This window comes from Salvelinus fontinalis, chromosome 22 (genome assembly GCF_029448725.1).
Source record: "Salvelinus fontinalis isolate EN_2023a chromosome 22, ASM2944872v1, whole genome shotgun sequence".
Classification (NCBI taxonomy): domain Eukaryota; kingdom Metazoa; phylum Chordata; class Actinopteri; order Salmoniformes; family Salmonidae; genus Salvelinus; species Salvelinus fontinalis.
In genome coordinates, this window is record NC_074686.1 from 4,462,822 (window position 1) to 4,489,156 (window position 26,335).

At 42.9% G+C, this 26,335-nt stretch overlaps 1 protein-coding gene across 1 annotated transcript in view; it reads right to left on the minus strand.

The window, feature by feature from the left end:
- LOC129819589 (nuclear factor of activated T-cells, cytoplasmic 1-like) overlaps nucleotides 1-26,335 on the minus strand; it is an 89,697-nt gene that overhangs the window by 37,108 nt on the left and 26,254 nt on the right. The window contains exon 9 of the mRNA XM_055875964.1: nucleotides 10,730-10,785. Coding sequence (XP_055731939.1) covers nucleotides 10,730-10,785 — 56 coding nt within the window. The remainder of the gene's footprint in view (nucleotides 1-10,729; nucleotides 10,786-26,335) is intronic.

Sequence of the window (26,335 nt, forward strand, 5' to 3'; positions counted from 1 at the left end):
TGAGCGGTATGACGGCTGCGTGGTCCCATGGTGTTTATACTTGCATACTATTGTTTGTACAGATGAACGTGGTACCTTCAGGTGTCTGGAAATTGCTCCCAAGGATGAACCAGACTTGTGTAGGTATACAAAAAAAATTCTGAGGTCTTGGCTGATTTCTTTTGATTTTCCCATGATGTCAAGAAAAGAGGCACTGAGTTTGAAGGTAGGCCTTGAAATACATCCACAGGTACACCTCCAATTGACTCAAATGATGTCAATTAGCCTATCAGAAGCTTCTAAAGCCATGACATCATTTTATGGAATTTTCCAAGCTGTTTAAAGGCACAGTCAACTTAGTGTATGTAAACTTCTGACCCACTGGAATTGTGATATAGTGAATTTTAAGTTAAATAATCTGTCTGTAAACAATTGTTGGAAAAATTACTGGTGTCATGCACAAAGTAGATGTACTAACCAACTTGCCAACACAATAGTTTGTTAGCAATACACTTGTGGAGTGGTTGAAAAAAAAGTTTCACTTCCGACTTCAACTGTAAGTAAAGAAGGTATTTTTGAAAAACAAAATTTTGTTTCAATTTTTTTTTTTATGTATAAAAAACTGGTTTTGCTTGGTCATTATGGGCTATTGTGCGTAGATTGATGAGGCCATTTTTTTTATTTAATCCATTTTAGAATAAGGCTGTAACATAACAAAATGTGGAAAAAGTCACTGCACTGTATGTGATACTCCAGTCCAGATGGGGAATACAGTGAAAGCCCATACATTAGGTAAGGTTATACAGTAAACCATGGTGGTTTTCATTGTGATTAACTCTAAATTCATCCAGGACGTCTCCAGACGTTTCATTTCCCCCAGCACTGCTCCCTGCTGTCTGTGGGGGGAACGCAGGCCAGGGCTGAACGTGTGCGACTTGGTTCAGCCCAGTCTGTGAGCATACCACAGTACTACACTGCATGGAGTTTTACAGACCTGGGTTCAAATACTATTTGAAAACATACTAATACTTTTTAATGTTTTCTTTAGTCTGCCTGGAGTGCCATGTGGGCGGGACTGGTGCTGGTGCAGTTCTGAGACTATTCTATTGGATTTATTGCACCAGGCAAGCTTAATCAAGCCCAGCTCAAGTATTTGAAATGAATTTGAATAGAATTTCTACCCGTGTTTAGAGGTTAGTCCTTTAGTGTCTATTGACGCAACAGTGCGTGTCAACCTAAGTAACATAATGAAAAAATCCCCCATCAAAATCTCTCAGTTTAAGCTAGAGATATGTTTTTTTTTGCATGGGCTGCGTCTCAATCAACCGCGTCCGCCTACATCGGCCTTTCGCATTTGCAGCGGAAGGTGGCCGAGCCACAGCGGTGTTTGTCAGGTCTTCTCACAAAAACAGCTGTAGCCTCTGAACGGTTTGGACCACAAACTAATATGACCACTCTATGAAAAGATGAGACTCTCATGATGGCGTTCTCCGTTTTGCTCTACGACCCCCACAAGTGTCACGGGACTCGTGAAGGTAACCAGTACTGTTTTGGGAATTTTATTACATGGAAGTATGGTGGCAGTTCTGTGACAAAAATATTGGTTCAATTTATATCCAAAAACGAAATATTTCACCTAGATATAGGAAAGACACTACAAAACCACTTTCCTTATGATTTATTTTTGGAGTGTCTATTTTGCCATTTATGAATGTGTTATTCAATGCATTTCTATGGGCTATGATAGAAAAGGCCAAATTCAATTACATTTATAAAATACAATAATTGATACGTACATGGGTCCTAAAATTCAAAATCAAATAGCTAAATGATCCATGGTATGACAATCTTAAAACAATTCCATATGTTAGCTAGTAGAACTCCCCCACAAAGGCTAAGACTTTTTGAGGTTAACACCATCTATTGCAGACTTATGGAGGTGCTGAGCAGTAGCCGGACTGGAACTCGTTCATCTTGGCATTAGTCTTTGGAGGAAGGCTGCCCCTGGCAGGTGCAGGTGAGGCCTGACCCACGTTACATCAAATCAGTACAGCCGTAAACTAAAGTGAAGCCAGATGAAGCACTTCTGTTGCGTTGCACATTGCGGCTTCACTCCGCTCTATTCTCCGCCCTGATAATGCGTCAGAGGATTAGTTAACGAAAAAGGGTCAATATAGAGTTTACTGTTTTAATCCATCATACTTTCAGCCATGAACAGTGTCTGGGGGGCTAGGGACTGTAGACAGCATTTATTTTATCGAGAGGGTGGAAAACAAGAAGAAAGTGAGCAGTGAGGTAGCTTTTTGAGAGGATCAAATCCCATTATACATTTTTTCATCATTCCTACCAGATGCCAATTGCGCTACAACCACTATTTGTCAGTTTCTCAAGAAATTAACTTTTGAGTTAATCGGCAATGACATGTTTAATTGCACACCTTATACCTAATTTGAGTACCTCCCGTCACAACAGAAAATTGTCTATATGACTAACCCTAGACCAAAGACTGACATACCAGACACTGAGAAGTTACAGTAGGTCTAATCAGCTCATCATTCACGAGTAACACCTCTAAATGATGATTTAATCTCCTCTTTGAGTCTGTTTAACATTTTTGAGGTGTTTAAAATTCCTCAGTGATGAATGTGTTGTCTCGCAGCTTTGTGGCGCAATAGGCAAGGTTAAACCTGGCCAGGGCTCTGTCGGTGTTAAGAATGGGACTGATGCAGCAATCTGGGCTGTGGAGTGTGCCCCTTGTCTGTTTGAGATTCATACAGATGTGTCCCAACAACAGTGAGTGTGTGCCCTGCTAAAAAAAAAACAGCATAGACCAGCCTTCATTGTGTTTTCGCTGGTGACCAGCCTTCGTTTTGTTGCTGCTGGTGACCAGCCTTTGCTGTGTTTTGGACACTGGTGATCAACATGAGCTGATGATCAGCATACCAGCATATGGTGGTCACCCACAAAACTAGCATCAAGTCACATTATACTGGTTGGCTAAGTGATGTCTAATTTCTATTGGAATCCAGCCTGAGTGGGACGTTCCAACAATTGGAACTTTTATTCACCCACAATCTGCATTCATAATGACTGCCAGGGTTTAGAAATTTAACAGTTGAGACTATCTAAACCATTTCAACTGGAACAACTATTTCACTAATGGGTGCAACAAACAGATCCAACTAACAGACTGGATTAGATTAGAAAAATGTATGTTATCTATCTTTGTGTAGCATAAGATAAATTAATTGATTAATTAGTCAATCAATGTACATGCCAAAACATAGATGTTAAAACAAACAATTCTAAAAATATAATTGCAATAGAGCATGCTGGGAAATATGATAATAGTCATGGTTTTGCAGACCAGCTTCAACAGACCATGCTGGACCAGCATACACTCAAGAAAAAAGTTATTGAGAGGTTCTTTGTCAGGGGTGAGGGTGATAATAGGGGTGAGGCCTCCTTCACTCACGCAGCCAAACATACCCTCGTAAAACTGACTATCCTACAGGTCCTCGACTTCGGCGATGTAATTTACAAAATAGCCTCCAACACTCTACTCAGCAAACTGGATGCAGTTTATCACAGTACCATCCGTTTTGTCACCAAAGCCCCATATACCACCCACCACTGCGACCTGTATGCTCTAGTCGACTGGCCCTCGCTACATATTCATCGCCAGACCCACTGGCTCCGGGTTATCTATAAGTCTTATGCTAGGTAAAGCTCCGCCTTATCTCAGCACACTCAGGTCACGATAACAACAGCCACCCGCAGCACACACTCCAGCAGGTATATCTCACTGGTCATCCCCAAAGCCAACACCCCCTTTGGCCGCATTTCCTTCCAGTTCTCTGATGCCAATGACTGGAGCGAATTGCAAAAATTGCTGAAGCTGGAGACTTATATTTCCCTCACTAACTTTAAACATGAGCTATCTGAGCAGCTAATTGATCGCTGCAGCTGTACATAGCCCATCTGTAAATGGCCCATCCAATCTACCTACCTCATCCCCATATTGTTTTTATTTACTTTTCTGCTCTTTTGCACACCAGTATTTATACTTGCACATCATCATCTGTACATCTATCACTCCAGTGTTAATTTGCTAAATTATAATTACTTCGCTACTATGGCCTATTTATTGCATTACCTCCTCACGCCATTTGCACACACTATATATAGACTTTCTTTTTTTCTATTGTGTTATTGACTGTACGCTCGTTTATTCCATGTGTAACTCTGTGTTGTTGTTTGTGTCGCACTGCTTTGCTTTATCTTGGCCAGGTCGCAGTTGTAAATGAGAACTTGATCTCAACTGGCCTAGCTGTTTTATATATATACAGTGGGGAGAACAAGTATTTGATACACTGCCGATTTTGCAGGTTTTCCTACTTACAAAGCATGTAGAGGTCTGTAATTTAAAAAAAATCCAGAAAATCACATTGTATGATTTTTAAGTAATTAATTTGCATTTTATTGCATGACATAAGTATTTGATCACCTACCAACCAGTAAGAATTCCGGCTCTCACAGACCTGTTAGTTTTTCTTTAAGAAGCCCTCCGGTTCTCCACTCATTACCTGTATTAACTGCACCTGTTTGAACTCGTTACCTGTATAAAAGACACCTGTCCACACACTCAATCAAACAGACTCCAACCTCTCCACAATGGCCAAGACCAGAGAGCTGTGTAAGGACATCAGGGCTAAAATTGTAGACCTGCACAAGGCTGGGATGGGCTACAGGACAATAGGCAAGCAGCTTGGTGAGAAGGCAATTATTAGAAAATGGAAGAAGTTCAAGATGAAGGTCAATCACCCTCGGTCTGGGGCTCCATGCAAGATCTCACCTCGTGGGGCATCAATGATCATGAGGAAGGTGAGGGATCAGCCCAGAACTACACGGCAGGACCTGGTCAATGACCTGAAGAGAGCTGGGACCACAGTCTCAAAGAAAACCATTAGTAACACACTACGCCGTCATGGATTAAAATCCTGCGGCACACGCAAGGTCCCCCTGCTCAAGCCAGCGCATGTCCAGGCCCGTCTGAAGTTTGCCAATGACCATCTGGATGCTCCAGAGGAGGAATGGGAGAAGGTAATGTGGTCTGATGAGACAAAAATAGAGCTTTTTGGTCTAAACTCCACTCGCCGTGTTTGGAGGAAGAAGAAGGATGAGTACAACCTCAAGAACCCCATCCCAACCGTGAAGCATGGAGGTGGAAACATCATTCTTTGAGGATGCTTTTCTGCAAAGGGGACAGGACGACTGCACCGTATTGAGGGGAGGATGGATGGGGCCATGTATCGCGAGATCTTGGCCAACAACCTCCTTCCCTCAGTAAGAGCATTGAAGATAGGTCGTGGCTGGGTCTTCCAGCATGACAACGACCCGAAACACACAGCCAGGGCAACTAAGGAGTGGCTCTGTAAGAAGCATCTCAAGGTCCTGGAGTGGCCTAGCCAGTCTCCAGACCTGAACCCAATAGAAAATCTTTGGAGGGAGCTGAAAGTCCGTATTGCCCAGCGACAGCCCCGAAACCTGAAGGATCTGGAGAAGGTCTGTATGGAGGAGTGGGCCAAAATCCCTGCTGCAGTGTGTGCAAACCTGGTCAAGAACTACAGGAAACGTATGATCTCTGTAATTGCAAACAAAAGTTTCTGTACCAAATATTAAGTTCTGCTTTTCTGATGTATCAAATACTTATGTCATGCAATAAAATGCAAATTAATTACTTAAAAATCATATAATGTGATTTTCTGGATTTTTGTTTTAGATTCCGTCTCTCACAGTTGAAGTGTACCTATGATAAAAATGACAGACCTCTACATGCTTTGTAAGTAGGAAAACCTGCAAAATCGGCAGTGTATCAAATACTTGTGTTGTCCCCACTGTATGTATATGTGTAAAAAATTTAAATATTTTCATATCAGTAAGGGTTCTTTACTGCTGAGATGGTTGTGAAGAACCATCCTGTGCTTTCCCTCTCTGCCATGTTTTCCTTTTATGTCATAAAATGCTACACTGTTAAAAAGTTCCTATAATTTAATCAGACATTACAGGCTACTGGTTGCAGTGAAAGTAAGGTAAACATCAACAAGTTACTGAATTTGTGCAACCGAATTAAGGTGTCATTGCAGTAAAAGAACAGTATGCTGATGAATGCTGGTTACTTGAGACTATACCTCACTTGGGATTTGAACTCACAACCTCTTGGTTGCTCATGACCTGAGATTGGAATTGGAATACATTTCTGCACTTTGCTAAAGGTTGCCCAGAATCAAGTCAATAATTGTCAGATAACACCAACGTAAAAAAAAAAGCAGTGCTCCGGTACACTTGATGTAAAGTGGGGATAAATGCTTTGAGGATTTGAATTAGAAAGCTTTTGGGTGGAAGTGCATGAATGTTTCAGTAGTGCCACCAGGTACATATTTATTACCAAGAACATATATCCACACACTCTCAGAATTAGGGTACAATTAAGGTACAGTGTTGTTCACGGGTACAAAAAGGTTAAAGGTACACATAAGGTACCTTCACATGGTACTGGTCGGTTTCTTTTAGGGTACATGTGGAGATAATCTAGTATAAAGGTACATTTGTCTGCCCTCTATTTTGAATATAAGGTACAATCATCACTGCACTTTGAAATGTAGTTGGTGGCAATGTACCAGTGGGTCTTATTAGCATATTTGGGGGGGATGATCTAATATATGTGTAGTTGTGCCAACCGTCAGTGGAAGTGTTGTACCAGTTTAAGTGGTTGATGGTTCAGTTCTGTAATCTTTGTAAGAGAATGTGACATTAAAGAGCTGCAATGTTAAGAGATTGGTGTGCATTTCACAGTAACTTAATGGAAGTTAATTGCCTGGAAGTCGCTGTGAATTTTGCGTTACCTAATTGCAACCAGCTGTCAATAAGTTATTGTACAATTCACAGTATCTTAATAGCCAGTAGCTGCTACTAACTCACTTGCAACTAGGTGGCAGTAACTTACTGGTAGCTTAACTTTCAACCTAACTGGCAACCAGATGTCAGTAAGCTATTGTAAAATGCATTGTAACTTACTTGCAACTAGCTGCCAGTAGCTCACTGTACCTTCACTGAACTGTTTTGATTACAAGAAAGCATGAAATCTTGTGACAACTACTAAGTATTCTTTGTGGTGAGCAAACTTGGAACCCAGCCTCACTTGGCCTCAACCTCTTGGTTGGTAGCAAACTGACCTTCCTTTCAAACCATCAGGTCAGAGAGCGTGGCAGAAATCAGCAACAGTAAATTACTGTGAATTTTACAATAACTACTTGCAGCAAGCTCTACAACATCTGCCCTTCTAGGCAGAGTTGCAAAGAAAAATCCATATCTCAGACTGGCCAATAAAATATTAAGATGGGCAAAAGAACACAGACACTGGACAGAGGAACTCTGCCTAGAAGGCCAGCATCTCGGAGTTATCTCTCACTGTTGATGTTGAGACTGGTGTTTTGCGAGTGATATTTAATGAATCTGCCAGTTGAGGACTTGTGAGGTGTCTGTTAATCAAACTGGACTGTCTAATGTAATTGTCGTCTTGCTCAGTTGTGCACCGGGGCCTCCCACTCCTCTTTCTATTCTGGTTAGAGCCAGTTTGCACTGTTCTGTGAAGGAAGTAGTACACATCATTGTACAAGATGTTCAGTTTCTTAGCAATTTCTCACATGGAATAGCCTTCATTTCTCAGAACAAGAATAGACTGATGAGTTTCAGGAGAAAGTTCTTTGTTTCTGGCCACTTTAAGCCTGTAATCGAACCCACAAATGCTGATGCCCAAGATACTCAACTAGTCTAAAGAAGGCCAGTTGTATTGCTTATTTAATCAGATCAACAGTTTTCAGCTGTGCTAACATAATTGCAAAAGGGTTTTCTAATGATCAATTAGCCTTTTAAAAGGATACACTTGGATTAGCTAACACAACGTGCCATTGGCACACAGGAGTGATGGTTGCTGATAATGGGCCTCTGTACGCCTATGTAGATATTTCCAGCTACAATAGTCATTTACAACATTAACAATGTCTACACTGTATTTCTGATCAATTTGATGTTATTTTAATGGATAGAAAATGTGCTTTTCTTTCAAAAAACAGGGACATTTCTAAGTGACCCCAAACTTTTGAATTCAATAACATGAATTTTTCTAAACAAATCCATTCTGTTACTGAAATGGTTGTTCCAGATTAGATGGTTTTGGTGACGTGTCAAACTCATTCCAGGGAGGGCTGAGTGTCTGCGGGTTTTAGCTCCACCCTTGTACTTGATTGATGAATTAAGGTCACTAATTAGTAAGGAACTCACCTGGTTGTGTAGCTCTTCATTGAAAGGAAAAAACAAAAACCCGCAGACACTGGGCCCTCCGTGGAATGAGTTTGACACCCCTGATTTAGGTAGTCTCATTCATTAGTCTTTTTTTTATCCCTGTCAGTCTTTCTGAATGCAGATTGTGGGAATCCACTCTGACTAGATTCCAACAGGAATTAAACATCACTGTGCAAGCCAGCATCATTTGACTTGATGCTCATTTTGCATTAGCTTATGCTGGTCCCCAGTATCCAAAAGACAACGAATGCTGGTCACCAGCGAAAACACAACGAAGGCTGGTCACCAGCAAAAACCCAATGAAGGCTGGTCTGCCAGCATAACAAGTTAGACCATGCTGGTCAGACCAGCTTGACCAGCATCTGACCAGCATTGACCAGCATAGACCAGCATGGGCCCACTTGAAATGTATGCTGGTCTAAGCTGTTTTTTACAGCAGGGTGTACGAGCGTGTGTCAGAGAGAGAGAGAGAGAGAGAGAGAGAGAGAGAGAGAGAGAGTGTGTGTGTGTATGACCGTGTGTGTGCTCACACGCTTGTATGTGTGTGTGTGTATGCATCTGTGTGTATGTATCAGTGGAGGCTCCTCAGGGGAGGAAGGGGATGACCATCCTCCTCAGTGAATTTCATAATGAAGGTCTACAGGGTAGGGTAGCACCATGGTGTAACCGGAGGACAGCTAGCTTCCGTCCTCCTCTTGGTAAATTGACTTCAATACAAAACGTAGGAGGCTCTTGGTTCTCACTCCCTTCCATAGACTTACACAGTAATTGTGACAACTTCTGGAGGACATCCTCCAATCTATCAGAGCTCGTGCAGCATGAACTGACATGTTGTCCACCCAATCAAAGGATTAGAGAATGAATCTAGTACTGAAAGCATAAGCTACAGCTAGCTAGCACTGCAGTGTATAAAATGTGGTGAGTAGTTGACTCAAAGAGAGAGAAAGAAAATAGTTGAACAGTTTTCAACAAATTAATTTCGTAAAAAATGAAGGAGAAGCAAGAGAAAGAGAGAGAGAAAGATGGTCATTTTTTTCACTTTCAGTTCACTTACTTAGCTAGCAAATTCAGCTGGCTAGTTTAGTTACTCAAACACCCGGCTCAAACAGAGGCATGCTATGTTAGTTAGCTGGCTATGACTATCCAACACAACACTGGAACTCTTCCAAGTCCAAGGTAAGCTTTTGATTTTATGAATTTATGTGGTCTGCCAGTGTAACTGCTTACTGACTCTACACTGCAACGTTACTGCATGATTGTAGCGGGTTAACTAACGCATTAGTTCTATTAGCTATGTTGACAAGGATGTTACTTTAGCTAATATGGGAACAACGATATAGGCTGTGTGTCGCGGTTATGACATGGTTTATCTTGGAAAGGTTTTTTCGCAGGTAACATAGCTGATGTGTTGTTCATTGAAGTCCACAAACAAAGGGAAAGGTGAGAGGAGAGTGCATAGAGGCGAGAAGGAATACAGTGCGGCTGCTATGAAAGTGAACTTGTTTTATGCGTGATTGGGGGTGTATTCTTTCCGCCAAATCTGTTGAAAAACTTTCTTAAATGTAAGCAAACGAAACGGGGATGTTTGCAACTGTTGGACTAATGATTATGTACAGTATGTTGTGTATATATGAGTGTGTGAGAGAGCGAAAAGAGAGAGAGAGCGAGAGAGAGAGAGTAAAAGGAAGTAAAAAGCACATGACATCCCGTTTGGAGTTTGCCAAAAGGCACCTTAAGGACTCTCAGAACATAAGAAACAAGATTCTCTGGTCTGATGAAACCAAGATTGAACTAGTTGGCCTGAATGCCAAGCGTCACGTCTGTAGAAAACCTGGCACCATCCTTACGGTGAAGCATGGTGGTGGCAGCATCATGCTATGGGGATGTTTTTCACTGTCAGGGACTGGGAGACTAGTCAGCATCGAGGGAAAAATGAACGGAGCAAAGTACAGAGAGATCCTAGATGAAAACCTGCTTCAGAGCACTCAGGACCTCAGACTGGGGCGAAGGTTAACCTTCCAACAGGACAACGACCCTAAGCACACAAGACAACGCAGAAGTGGCTTTGGGACAAGTCTTTGAATGTCCTTGAGAGGCCCAGCCATAGCTCGGACTTGAACCCGATCGAACATCTCTGGAGAGACCTAAAAATAGCTGTGCAGCAACGCTCCCCATCCAACCTGACAGAGCTTGTGAGGATTTTCAGAGAAGAATGGGAGAAACTCCCCAAATACAGGTGTGCCAAGCTTGTAGCTTCATACCCAACAAGACTCTGGGCTTGTTTCAGAGAGAGTAACAGAGACTCAGCAGAGTGTCTTCCAACTAACACAAACATTGTTGTGAAATACCTATCAGAAATGCAGAATGTCTTGTTTATTGGACTTACAGACTTGGAGGAGTCCTTGTCAACCTTGGCCTCTGTCTCCCATAGGTGATGGCCATCTACAGAAGGGAGAGTAGAACAGAGAGGGTAAGCATGTGGAAAAATTGTGACAAATGTACCAGTATTCAGATTTGCAAAAATGTGTAATTACCGAAACTAGCTAGACTAATTCATGTAAATGTTGACATCATAAGCCATGATGTTGTGAATGATTTTATTATTAGCTCTGTCTGACATCAGTGGTCTATTAAAAAGCTCCAACAGAACCAAGACTATCACCAACATCAGTTGAGTCTGCCGATGAACTCATATCCTCAGTCTCAGTCTTGGCTAAACCACTTGGGCCAAGGGGGCCGTTCTGATGCACCTCTGAGACCCGAGTCATAGTCCATACCAAAGGGATCTCTGACGTCTTTGGTCGATGAGAGAAACCCTGAATTCATTCCTTTGTGGAATCCCAAACTGCATGACCAATTGTGACTTGTGGGCTTGTTAATGAGGTTATAAAATGGGGATTCCGATAACCAATGGGCTGTGAATGACTGGAAAGTGAAGCCTTGGCATTAAGTTTCTCTCCCCAACCAACCGTTTTAAATAGCTCATATTCAAATATCGGTGCTTTAGTCATGGTCATTAAAGTATTATTAAATGTTTTACTTGTTTTATATTCTGTTAATGAAACTTCTTTTAACACTCAACTTGTCGTAAACAAATAGTCTTTCCCATCAGGCAATAAAATAGTGCATCACAGCTGTTGGAAACATGGGTCCTAAAAAAGGTCCTATTTTGCTATTCTTCTATGAGACATCAACATAAAGTCATTTTCACACAGTTTATAAGAAACAGTGTAACCACTGCACTATATTCTCTTACGCCAATGACTCGTTAACAAAGCCTGAAATAGAAATGAAATCACATAAAAAATGTCCTTAAACTTTCTAAGAAGTGCCTTTGTAACAATTCTGGTCATGTACTATATTTAAAAAAATAAAAAAACTGGATGGAATATGGGGAAAAAAGCACCAAATTCTTTTCTAATCTTCAACATAGAATTGCTACCAAAAATAATTTACTGAAACTTGTTACAAATGACGGAGCGGAGTCACCCATGATTCACCAAATTATATTTTGAAAGAGGAAGCAAAGTACTTTAAGCATATGTTTTCGTTTCAGTCTCTTCATTCTAACCGAAGCTAATTGTATGGATTTTTTCCTATTAATAATGTAAAATTAACAGCCGTACAGAAAGACTCATGTGAAGGTGAAATTACAGAGGAGAAACTTCTTGATGCAATTAAAGCCTTTAAGTCCAGGAAAACTCCAGGGCTGGATGGCATACTAGTTGAGGTATACCAAATAAAAATAGTAAAGAATGGCTACTTCTCAGAAAGTTTTAAACGGTCAAGAGGCGTAAAACAAGGTTGTCCACTATCGGCATATCTATTTATTATGGCCATCGAAATGTTAGCTATTAAAATTAGATCCAACAATAATATCAAGGGATTAGAAATCTAGGGCTTTCAAACAAAGGTTTCATTGTACGCTGATGATTCATGTTTCTTTAAATCCACAACTTGGATCCCTCCACAGCCTCATAGAGTATCTAGATCATTTTTCTAACCTCTCTGGATTACAAGCAAATTATGATAAGTGTACTATATAATGTATTGGATCACCCGCACGTAGCACTCGCTCCAGCAGGTATATTTCACTGGTCACCCCCAAAGCCAACTCCTCCTTTGGCTGCCTTTCCTTCCAGTTCTCTTCTGCCAATGACTGGAACAAATTGCAAAAATCACTGAAGCTGGAGACTCATATCTCCCTCACTAACTTTAAGCATCAGCTGTCAGAGCAGCTTACAGATCATTGCACCTGTATATAGCCCATTCTGTAAATAGCCCACCCAATCTACCTCATCCCCATTTGTTATTTATTTATTTTGCTCCATTGCACCCCAGTATCTCTACTTGCACATTATCTTCTGCACATCTATCACTCCAGTATTTAATTGCTAAATTGTAATTATTTTGCCACTATGGCCTATTTATTGCCTTACCTCCCTAATCTTACTTAATTTGCACACACTGTATATAGACCTTTTCTATTGTGTTATTGACTGTACGTTTGTTTATTCCATTTGTAACTCTGTGTTGTTTGTGTCGCACTGCTTTGCTTTATCTTGGCCAGGTCACAGTTGTAAATGAGAACTTGTTCTCAACTGGCCTACCTGGTTAAATAAAGGTGAAATAAAAAAATCACAAAAAATACAACTTTTACATTACCGTGTAGTGTACCAATAAAATGGTCTGATGGTGATGTGGATATACTCGGTATAAATATCCAGAAAGAAAGAAATGATCTCACTCCAATACATTTTTATAGAACGTTAGCAAAAATAGATAAGATCTTGATACCATGGAAAGGAAAACACCTGCCTATTTGTGGAAAAATCTCCCTGATTGTCACGAACGTTGTAGTGAGGAGACCAAAGCGCAGCGTGAAGACATATTTTTAATACAAGATGACTAAACACGAAGAACACTAAACAAACTAACAAAATGAACGTGACTGATATAAACAAAGTGTGCATACATGCAACTTCACATAGACAATAACCCACAAACCAAACTGGAAAATGCCAACCTAAATAGGATCCCCAATCAGAGACAATGATAAACAGCTGCCTCTGATTGGGAACCAATCTAGGCCACCATAGAACTACATAATGCCTAGACTACACACACACACCTAGACATACCAAAACCCTAGTCAAGACAAAAACACACATACCACCCTCGTCACACCCTGACCTAACCAAAATAACAAAGAAAACAAAGAATACTAAGGTCAGGGCGTGACACTGATAAACTCTTTAGTCATATCCCAGTTTACCTATTTGCTTATGGTCTTGCCTACACCTAGCAAACCGTTTTTTTAATGATATGAGAAAAAAATATAACATTTTATTTGGAACAGCTAGCCAAACAAAATTAAACGGACCTATTTATATAATGAATATGAATTCGGAGGGCAGAAATTGTTAAATATTACATCATTAGACCTCTTACTAAAGGCTTCAGTCATACAAATGTTATACTTACATCCAAACTGGTTCTCTAGCAAATTAGTAAAAATGTCTCATCCAATGTTCAAGTTTTCCCTTTATTCAGATTACAACCTCTCACTTTCAGTTATTTGAAAAGGAAATAATCTCCCAAATAGCGCTATTTTAAAACAAGCAATAGAAAGTTGGTTGCAATTTCAATTTAATCCACCAGAAATAACAACAAATAGTGGTTAAACTCAAATATATGAATTGATAAAAAAAAATATCTTTTGCATTTAAAAAAAATGTATAATCTTCACAAATTATATCATAAACAGGATTTGTGGAGTTATGTCACACATGCAGCTAACTAAAACATATGGAAATGTCTGCTCTACCCAAAATTACAACCAACTACAATGGTTCCTCCTTTAAAAGTTGCGTCATACTGCGGCACACCTTGCAAGCAGCATTCTGTGGCAGGTCATTTAATTGTCAGCCATTTTTTCTGTTAATGCAAGTTAGTGCTAGTTTGACCACCAGAGGGAATATTTGAAAAGCATTTGATAACCTTCCATATTGTTATTACCAGAGACGGGGAGGGCAAGCGGAAGACTGGGGGTCAATTCCCCGATGGGGAGGAATGGGTAGGCTGTCCTTGTAAATAATAATTTGTTCTTAACTGATTCCATGTGTGTTATTTCATAGTTGTGATGTCTTCACTATTATTCTACAATGTAGAGTAAAATAAAGAAAAATCCTGGAATGAGCAGGTGTGTCCAAACCTTTGACTGGTACTTGCTTAATTAATTAGAATAATATTATGCTGTTTCTATTCCATGAAAAACTAAAAACCCTCTGGGTTTCTGTTAGGATGGAACAGAAAATATGGCGCTGTACAACGTGATGGTCGGCAGTACAGTACTGGGCTATTTAGCTAAAGAATCCCTGTGTCGTGCAGACGGGAGACCGGGATTCAATCCCCCGATGGGGAGGAAGTAGTAGGCTGTCCTTGTAATTAAGAATTTGTTCTTAACTGGCTTGCCTAGTTAAATAAAGGTTACACTAAGAACATAACATTTCTACACCCTAATTGTATAATTGTAGTCTAACCAATACCCAAATGGAGATTCAGTGAAAATAAAAATCTCATTGATTTATCAAGATCAGTCCCCGTGCTTGTCTCAGAAACCAAAAGCCCCTTTATGGGTCTCCCGGTGGCGGCCAGCACGGGTATCGAACCTACATCTGTAGCAAGGCATTTTGCACTGTGGGAGCCCCATCCACAAAGTATCAAAATATAGAGAGGTGTTGGTAAAGGTATATTGTCCTGCTAATAGCCCATAACGGGCTATTATAATACCGTACATGGTGTCCAGGTCAGGATAACCAAAACATTTCTTTATTAAAAAGACTATCAGAAAGAATGTTGGTACTTATTTATTTTGATCCAAAGCCATGAATGAGTGAGTCACTCAGCTTTATGTAGGTGCCATGACTGTGCCATCAACTTGATAATATATAACGATATTTTGGAGGTTATTTCGTTAAAAAAAGTGAGCGATTGTAATCTGAATGAAGGCCAAAAAAATATTTGTAAAGTCCAAAACATTTATTTCTGTTTAGTGCAATGCCCCTTAAGGTGTTGCTCTGTGCTACCCAGTGTGGCGGGGTGGGGGTCTACCTCCCTCCCCCTTCGTCCTCCTCCCTTCCCCATGGGCTAGGTCCGTCTTCTGTGCGCGGCTCTGCGTCCCATCCCATGCCCCCGTGCCCTCGTGCCTTGAACCTCTTGAATTGCTTTCAGTGGATACAACTGGAGAACTGCAAGGCAATCCCATTGTGCGCCACTCGGGAGCCATGACCAATATGACCAATATACTGTAAATATTGATATATATATAATTTATTTTTTTGTGTTTATAATGTGTATATTTATGTTGTATCATACAGTGCACATTTGAAAAAGAGACCTACTGTAGGTCGCAATACGCGTTACCTGTTCAAATAAAGGTTAAAAAAAATGTCAGAGGGGAAAGACAGTGTTCGTGGTTTGCAGTAACACTTTGTTGTTGTAATGTTGTAAACGCACGTGGTTTTCCCATTAAGGATTACAACTCCACAGATAGAAACACTCTTGATTATGTCTATATTATGACAGATGTTATTTTGAAGGCTGTCTGGTCTTATAAAGTGAGACAGAGGTAAACACAGACACAGGCAATGGAGCAGACAGCCCATTGCATCCTTGGTTTGGGTCTGCTTAGGCTGTGATGTGGCAGAGACTGAAGCTGGCACTGACTGATAGCTCCCAATGCCTCCCATTATGTCTGGAGACTAGAGGCAGGAGGGGCCCTCTCCACGTCCACCTCCACTCTCTCCCTCTCTCTCCCACTCTGGGAACCACTCCAAAAGGGAAACCTTAGATGGCTACGCAAAAAGTAAACATGTTTTTCTGATCTCCCCTCTCATTTCCTATCTCCCTTTTTTTCAATTTTGTGATACCAAAATAGTAATTAGTCTTGTACCATCGCTGTACCTCCCTTACGGACTCGGGCAAGGTAAAGGTCGAGAGTCGTGCATCCTCAAAAACACAACCCTGCCAAGCCACATTGCTTCTGACACACTGCTCGCTTAGCCCGGAAGCCAGCCGCACCAATGTGTCGGAGGAAACACCGTCCAACTGGCGACCGAAGTCAACTTACAGGCGACTGGGAGTCAGCTTGCAGGCGCCCGGCCCGCCACAGGAGTCGCTAGAGCGCGGTGGGACAAGGAAATCCCGGCCGGCCAAACCCACCCCTAACCCGGACGACACTGAGCCAATTGTGCGCCACCTCATGGGTCTCCCGGACCGCTGCACCACTCGGGATGCCCTCGTCTCCCCTTTTCTTATCTCTCTCTCTACTGTATAATACTTTTTTTAATGCAGAAGCAAAACCTTTTATTGAGCAATTTGTTGTTGCCCCTCTACCTGAAAAAGTGTCTATAGGCATGTCATGCGTGGAATACCTTTTACCTTTACTTTGATGGTGAGAGGTGTTGTGCAGAGTGTACTGGGGAACTGATAACCACAGAATGTTCCATTGGGCCTGAGCAACATCTGCACAATGCCTCTCACCATCAAAACCCTTGGGAACAGTGCCAACCAGACCACTCCCTCACCTCAACAAACCCTGGCCTGCAGGAGTAATGACCTTTCATAAGGCAGACATAACACAGGTTAGCCAATAGACACAACACTGGTGGTGTACTACACTCTTATGGCAGCCAGCGTGGATTTGAATGAAGTAGTATACAATACAGCTATTTGTCATGCAGGGTTTATAAAGGGAATCAAACAGCTCCTTGTGCTCTTTAATTGGAGCGGGGTGGAGTAAACCCGAGTGCCCGAAGCCAAACAGCAGGGTGGCGTATACCCAAAACCCTCATAACGTACAGTAAATATAAACACATGCGCTACCCAGGCCCATGTGGCATGGTGAAAGAGAACCCTTGTCCTGGTTCTGATGACTGTAACTTCTTCCTTCCAGTGCTACCCCCAGAACACGTGGATCGTGGGTATTGCATGCAAGCATGCTGTCGCAGGGAAGGGCGTTGATTGAGGCAAGCCAGCTCTTCAAACTGCTTCAATCAATTGCAGCTGGAGGGGATACTGTATTTGCTGTAGTGAGGTTCACTACTCAATACAGCACACTGTCTGTCTTCTACATTACAATATAATCACTTTACACTCTATGCCACCATCAATTCATCAAAAAATATGTCTCTTGTTTTCCTCAAATATGAACTGTACGCTGTAATTTATAAAAACATAGACTCCCTGTTTATGTGCATATAATTGATTTGTTTATGAAAACAGCAATTGTTGTCTGAAATGTCGAGGCCGGCCAAACCGCTGAACGGTTTCAAAGTGGAAGGCATTGGTCTGAGAATGCAATTAATTAAATCCAGAAGCACTGACCAGATAAGTAACACAGAGCACCCCTCCCACTGAGTATAGGCTAATCATTACTCTGAGGAAGACGGATGGTTATGCCACGTTTACTCCCGCTCCCCCTCTCCGGCGCTTGACGTCGCCAGTTGTCTCATCATTACGCACATCTGCCACCATCATTACGTGCACCTGCGCCTCATGACACTCACCTAGACTCCATCACCTTCCTGATTACCTAGCCTATAACTGTCACTCCCCTGGTTTCTTTCCTCAGGTGTTATTGACTCGGTTTCTGTTTCATGTCTGACGTTTTTCGTGTTTCTTGTTTTGCACTATGTTCTATTTATTATTACATTTTCACTCCCTGTACTTGCTCCCCGACTCCCGATTATTAGCGTACACGTTACAGAATAACGCCCCACCAAGGGGAAGCAACCAGGATATATTTTTTTTACTGGTGATGCTGGTCCAAGTGCCGCTGAAGAAGCAACCAGGGATGCCTCAGCTGGCTCGACAGGTTCTCAAGCCTCGGTTGGCTCCCCATGCCTCAGCCGGCTCGTCAGGCTCGTCAGGTTTCCTCGCTTCACCTGGCTCTACAGGTTCTCGTGCCTCAGCAGAAGCGACCGGCCCGCTCCTGGTCCTCGGGACCATCCCTCTGGTCGGCGTCGTCCGGCGGCTAGAGCCACGTGTCAGGGAGGGTCTACTGTCACGTTTACTCCCACTCCCCCTCCCCAGAGCTCGACGTCTCCAGTTGTCTCATTATTAGAACCCTTGTCCTGGTTCAGACACCTGCACCTCATGACACTCACCTAGACTCCACCCCCTTCCTGATTACCTCTCCTATATCTGTCACTCCCCTTGGTTCTTTCCTCAGGCGTTATTGACTGTTTCATGTCTGTGTGTTTCTTGTTTTGTACTATGTTCTATTTATTATTACATTTGCACCCCCTGTACTTGCTTTCCGACTCCTGGTTATTAGCGTACACGTTACAGGTTAGCTATAATTTCCTCAGGTAATTCCAGACACCATCTGGTAATGTTCTTGCAGTTTGATAATCCTCACAGAATTCTATTTGGAGGTCCTTGATCATACTGTAGACATAGACGGCACCTCTGGCCAAGAACAACCATGCCTGTATGGGTCTGTTGCTGTTCCAGGGCAGGTCTGTAAAGTACCTGGTTAGACTGACTGTCCTCATTGGCTCTGACTCACAGGGAGACGGTGAATTTTTGAAGGGTCATATTATTCTGCATTATTTATGGTCCTCAATAAAATGTCAGAAGTGCAAATGATTCTGGTGACTATCCTTAATCTATCAATCTTGGCCTGGAGATGCAAATCAAATCAAAACAAAATCCATCTCTATTTTTAGACATTTACATAATGTTGTGTTTTGAGTCAACAAACTTCCGCCGCCAAAATCAATTTGAAAACAAATTCAGGGGCAAAACCTTCAGAAAGTGACTAAACGATGAATAATTTCCCCAAGCGGTACTGAAGCTAATCAAAGAGCCCATCTCTGGGCAGGCTGAGGTTGGAAAGATGCAATGTCAGATTGAGGCAGTTTCAGATTATAGCCTGACTTCTGGGAGCTCTGAGGGCTGTAGTGTCATTTCCTATAAGGCTCTCCATGCTCTACGCCAGTGCTATTCAAACTTTTTCAGCGGGGACCCCCATTTCTTGGGACCCCACCCCAAATCTAATGACACGATGTTAAAATCGGTAAATTGACATTTGTACATCAACAAATAACCTTCAACTAACTAATCTCTTATTAGAATGAAAAGAAACCAATAAATACATTTACTCAATAAAAGTGTATTATTCAAAGGATCTTTCTTGAAGATGGTTGTATATTGTACCATACAATAAACATCACCACCCCGACTTTGAATACTACTGATCTACACTGTAACCACGGGTCACAGTTAAAATGATGTTATCTTTGGTCCCTCTTACTGTGCTGAGACAGCGTGGGCAGGAGCTCCGAGGCAGGACTGTGTCTGCATAATGAGCTGCTGTTTTTATTATGGGGCTGGAGTGGTTCTGAGAAGCAGGTAAATGTCAGTGGGCCTATCTACAGGGACATTATTCCTTAATAAAACTCTAATGTTTGCAAAGGAAAAATAAATCTGGCAAATAATTTTCCTGACAATTAGTCTCAACAATATAAAAAAAGAGTTTCAGTCAATATTGGCTAGTTATTCTCTACAGTAGGAGCCTCAAAATTCTGGGTGTTGTTTATTGGAATATTCATATGATATTGGTAAAATGGGTAAACCCTCTGTGGCAGGATTTATGAGAAGGATCGTTAAACAGTTTTTAGACCTATGCCTTGGCATGGACAAAACAATAATAAAAACATTACAATTAAAACAATAAAAAAGAACAAGCACTACAATTTAATTGATTTGTATTGTATGAAGACAGGCAGCGGTAGAAAAAGTACCCAATTGTCATACTTGAGTAAAAGTATTGATACCTTAATAGAAAGACACTCAAGTAAAAGTGAAAGTCAGCCAGTAAAATACTACTTGAGTATAAGTCTAAAAGTATTTGGTTTTAAAGTATCAAAAGTAAATGTAATTGCTAAAATATACTTAAGTATGAAAATGTGAAAGTAAAAGTATAAATCATTTAAAATTCCTTATATTAAGCAAAGCAAACCCCACCATTTACTTGTTTTTAAAATGTATGGATAGCCAGGGGCAGACAACCCAAAAAATCTAAGCAAATCAAATGTAATTTGTCACATGCGCTGAATACAACCTTACAGTGAAATGCTTACTTACAAGCCCATAACCAACAATGCAGCTTTAAGAAAAATAAGTGTTAAGTAAAAAATAGATAAGTAAAAAACAACAGATAATTAAAGAGCAGCAGTAAAATAACAGTAGCGAGGCTATATACAGTGGGTACCGGTACACAGTCAATGTGCGGGGGGCACAGGTTAGTCGAGGTAATTTCAGTAATATGTACATGTAGGTAGAGTTAAAGTGACTATGCATAGATAATACACAGCGAGCAGCAAAAGCGTAAAAGAGGTGGGGTGGGGGGGAATAAATGCAAATAGTCTGGGTAGGCATTTGATTAGCTGTTCAGGAGTCTTATGTCTTGGGGGTAGAAACTGTTACGAAGCCTTTTGGACCTAGACTTGAAGCTCCGGTACCGCTTGCCGTGCGGTAGCAGAGAGAACAGTCTGTGACTAGGGTGGCTGGAGTCTTTGACAATTTTAAGGGCCTTCCGCTGACATTGCCTGATATAGAGGAACTGGATGGCAGGAAGCTTGGCCCCTTCCAGTGATGTACTGGGCCGTACGCTCTACCCTCTGTAGTGCCTTGCGGTCGGAGGCCGAGCAGTTGCTCTACCAGGCAGTGATGCAACCAGTCAGGATGCTCTCGATGGTGAAGCTGTATAACTTTTTGAGGATCTGAGGACCCATGCCAAATATTTTCAGTCCCATCAGGGGGAATAGATTTTTTTCGTGCCCTCTTCACGACGATCTTGGTGTGTTTAGACCATAATAGTTTGTTGGTGATGTGGACACCAAGGAACTTGAAGCTCTCAACCTGCTCCACTACAGCCACGTCAATGAGAATGGGGGTGTGCTCGGTCCTCCTTTTCCTGTAGTCAACAATCATCTCCTTTTACTTGATCACGTTGAGGGAGAGGTTGTTATCCTGGCACCACACGGCCAGGTCTCTGACCTCTTCCCTATAGGCTGTCTCATCGTTGTCGGTGATCAGGCCTACCACTATTGTGTTGTCTGCAAACTTAATGATGGTGTTGGAGTCGTGCCTGGCCATGCAGTCATGAGTGAACAGGGAGTACAGGAGGAGACTGAGCATGCACCCCTAAGGGGCCTCAGTGTTGGCAGATCAGCGTGGCAGATGTGTTGTTACCTACCCTTACCACATGGGTGCGGCCCAGGATCCAGTTGCAGAGGGAGGTGTTTAGTCCCAGGGTCCTTAGCTTAGTAATGAGCTTTGAGGGCACAATGGTGTTGACCGCTGAGCTGTAGTCAATGAGTAGCATTCTCACATAGGTTTTCCTTTTGTCCAGGTGGGAAAGGGCAGTGTGGAATGCAATAGAGATTCCATCATCTGTAGATCTGTTGGGACAATATGCAAACTGGAGTGGGTCTAGGGTTTCTGGGATAATGGTGTTGATGTGAGCCATGACCAGCCATTCAAATCACTTCATGGCTACAAATGTGAGTGATACAGGTCTGTAGTAATTTAGACAGGTTAGCTTAGTGTTCTTGGGCACATGGACTATGGTGCTCTGCTTGAAACTTGTTTGTATTACAGACTCAGTCAGGGACAAGTTGAAAATGTCAGTGAAGACACTTGCCAGTTGGTCAGCGCATGCTCGGAGTACATGTCCTGGTAATCCGTCTGGCCCTGCAGCCTTGTGAATGTTGACCTATTTAAAGGTTTTACTCACATCGACTATGGAGAGCGTGATCACACAGTCGTCCGGAACAGCTGATACTCTCAACTTCAGTGTTGCTTGCCTCGAAGCGAGCATGGAAGTATTTTTGTCACGCCTACTCCCGCTCCTCCTCTCTGGCACTCAAGGGCGCCAGGCTGCCCATCATTACGCACACCTGTCACCATCATTACGCGCATCAGCGCTCATTGGACTCACCTGGACTCCATTATCTTGTTGATTGCCCCTCCTATATCTGTCTGTTCCTCGGTTAGATCCTTGTGTCAGCATTATTGTCGTTTTGTTTTCCCCTGTCCAGACGCTGTCCATATTTTCGTGCCCTCTTCACGACGATCTTGGTGTGTTTAGACCATAATAGTTTGTTGGTGATGTGGACACCAAGGAACTTGAAGCTCTCAACCTGCTCCACTACAGCCACGTCAATGAGAATGGGGGTGTGCTCGGTCCTCCTTTTCTGTTCCTGCATATTCTGTTCCTGTCTGTTACATTAAGTGTTCACTCCCTGTACTTGCTTCTCATCTCCAGCGTCTTACCTTACAAATTGAGCTTGTCTGGTAGGCTTGTGTCACTGGGAAACTCGCCGCTGTGCTTCCCTTTGTAGTCTGTAATAGTTTGCAAGCCCTGCCACATCCGACGAACGTCAGAGCCTGTGTAGTACGATTCAATCTTAGTTCTGTATTGACGCTTTGCCTGTTTGATGGTTCGTCGGAGGGCATAGCGGGATCTCTTATAAGCTTCTGGGTTAGAGTCCCGCTCCTAGAAAGCGGCAGCTCTACCTTTTAGCTCAGTGCGGATGTTACCTGTGTTCCATGGCTTCTGGTTGGGGTATGCACGTACAATCACTGTAAGGATGACGTCATCGATGCACTTATTGATGAAGCCAGGGACTGATGTGGTGTACTCCTCAATTCCATCGGAAGAATCCCGGAATATATTCCAGTCTGTGCTAGCAAAACAGTCCTGTAGCTTAGCATCTGCGTCATCTGACCACCTCTTTATTGATCGAGTCACTGGTGTTTCCTGCTTTAGTTTTTGCTTGTAAGCAGGAATCAGGAGGATAGAATTAAGGTCAGATTTGCCAAATGGAGGGCGAGGGACAGCTTTGTACGCGCCTCTGTGTGTGGAGTAAAGGTGGTCTAGAGTTTTTTCCCCTCTGGTTGCACATTTAACATCCTGGTAGAAATGAGGTAAAACAGATTTAAGTTTCCCTGCATTAAAGTCCCGGCCACTAGGAGCACCGCCTCTGGATGAGTGTTTTCGTGTTTGCTTATGGCCGTTTACAGCTCATTGTGTGCGGTCTTAGTGCCAGCATCGGTTTGTGGTGGTAAATAGACAGCTACGAAGAATATAGATGAAAACTCTCTTGGTACATAGTGTGGTCTACAGCTTATCATGAGATTTATTTTTTATTTAACCTTTATTTATAACTAGGCAAGTCAGTTAAGAACAAATTCTTATTTACAATGACGGCCTACCCCGGCCAAACCCTAACCCGGACGACTCTGGGCCAATTGTGCACTGCCCTATGGACTCCCAGTCACGGCTGGTTGTGATACAGCATGGAATCGAACCAGGGTCTGTAGTGACGCCTCTAGCACTGAGATGCAGTGCCTTAGACCGCTGCTCCATTCGGGAGCCCAGATACTCTACCTCATGCGAGCAAAACCTTGAGACTTCCTTACTATTAGATTTCGTGCACCAGCTGTTGTTTACAGATATACACAGACCGACACCTCTCATCTTACCGGAGGCGGCTGTTCTATCTTGCCAATGCAGTGTACCCTTGTGGTGCCCCAGTGTGGAGGATCAGCGGGGTGGAGATATTGTTACCTTCCCTCACCACCTGGGGCGGCCCGTCAGAAAGTCCAGTACCCAGTTGCACACAGCTTGGTGACGAGTTTGGAAGGTACTATGGTGTTAATTGCTGAGCTGTAGTCAATGAACAGTATTCTCACATAGGTATTCCTCTTGTCCAGATTTGTTAGGGCAGTGTGCAGTGTGGTTGCGATTGCGTCGTCTGTGGACCTATTGGGGCGGTAAGCAAATTGGAGTGGGTCTAGGGTGTCAGGTAGGGTGGAGGTGATATGGTCCTTGACTCGTCTCTCCAAGCACTTCATGATGACGGAAGTGAGTGCTACGGGGCGGTAGTCATTTAGCTCAGTTACCTTAGCTTTCTTGGGAACAGGAACAATGGTGGCCCTCTTGAAGCATCTGGGAACAGCAGACTGGGATAAGGATTGATTGAATATGTCCTTAAACACACCATCCAGCTGGTCTGCGCATGCTCTGAGGACGCGGCTGGGGATGCCATCTGGGCCTGCAGCCTTGCGAGGGTTAACACGTTTAAATGTTTTACTCACGTCGGCTGCAGTGAAGGAGAGTCCGCAGGCTTTGGTAGCGGGCCGTGTCAGTGGCACTGTATTGTCCTCAAAGCGGGCAAAAAGTGGTTTAGTCTGCCTGGGAGCAAGACATCCTGGTCCACGACGGGGCTGATTTTATTTTTGTAATCCGTGATTGACTGTAGACCCTGCCACATACCTCTCGTGTCTGAGCCGTTGAATTGCGACTCTACTTTGTCTCTATACTGACGCTTAGCTTGTTTGATTGCCTTGCGGAGGGAATAGCTACACTGTTTGTATTCAGTCATGTTTCCGGTCACCTTGCCCTGATTAAAAGCAGTGGTTTGGCTTTCAGTTTCGCGCGGATGCTTCCATCAATCCACGGTTTCTGGTTTGGGAACGTTTTAATAGTCGCAGTGGGTACGACATCGCCGATGCACTTGCTAATAAACCCAAATCAGCGTATTCGTCAATGTTGTTGTTTGACGCAATGCGGAACGAATCACAGTCCACGTGATCGAAGCAATCTTGAAGCGTGGAATCAGATTGGTTCTGTTTTAGTTTCTGTCTGTAGGCGGGGAGCAACAAAATGGAGTCGTGGTCAGTTTTTCCAAAAGGAGGGCGGGGGAGGGCCTTATATGTGTCGCGGAAGTTAGAATAACAATGATCCAGGGTTTTGCCAGCCCTGGTAGCACAATCGATATGCTGATAGAATTTAGGGAGTCTTGTTTCAGATTAGCCTTGTTAAAATCCCCAGCTACAATGAATGCAGCCTCAGGATATGTGGTTTCCAGTTTACATAGAGTCAAATGAAGTTCGTTCAGGGCCATCGATGTGTCTGCTTGGGGGGGAATATATGCGGCTATGATTAGAATCGTGGAGAATTCTCTTGGTAGATAATGCGGTCGACATTTGATTGTGAGGAATTCTAAGTAAGGTGAACAGAATGACTTGAGTTCCTGTATGTTGTTATGATTACACCACGTCTCGTTAATCATAAGGCATACCCCCCCCCCGCCCCTCTTCTTACCAGAAAGATGCTTGTTTCTGTCGGCGCGATGCGTGAAGAAACCAGCTGGCTGTACCGACTCCGAAAGCGTGTCTCGAGTGAGCCATGTTTCCGTGAAGCAAAGAACGTTACAGTCTCTTATGTCTCTCTGGAATGCTACCCTTGCTCGGATTTTTCCTACCTTGTTGTCAAGAGACTGGACATTGGCGAGTAGTATGCTCGGGAGCGGTGCGCGATGTGCCCGTCTCCGGAGCCTGACCAGACGACCGCTTCACCTACCCCTCGGCTGCCCCAACGACCGCGTCGTTGTTTTGGTTCGCCGGCTGGGACCGATCCCTTGTCCTGGGTGGTGGGCAAAACAGAGGAACCGCTTCGGGAAAGTCTTATTCCTGGTCGTAATGATGGTGAGTTGACATTGCTCTTATATCCAATAGTTCCTCCCGACTGTATGTAAAGAAACCAAAGATTACCTGGGGTAACAATGTAAGAAATAACACGTAAAAAAACTAAATACTGCATAGTTTCCTAGGAACGCGAAGCGAGGCGGCCATCTCTGTCGGCGCCGGAGACCGGAGATTATCCAATGGATTGTACGTTGGCTAATAGGACTGATCGCAGAGGCAGATTACCCACACGCCGTCGGATCCTTACAAGGCACCCCAACCTACGTCCCCGATATCTCTATCTATTTCTCATGCTAATCACAGTGATTTGGGCCTTGTCGGGTGTCTGAAGTAAATCCTTTGTGTCCGACTCGTTAAAGAAAAAATCTTTGTCCAGGACGAGGTGAGTAATCACTGTCCTGATATCTAGAAGCTCTTTTCGGTCCCA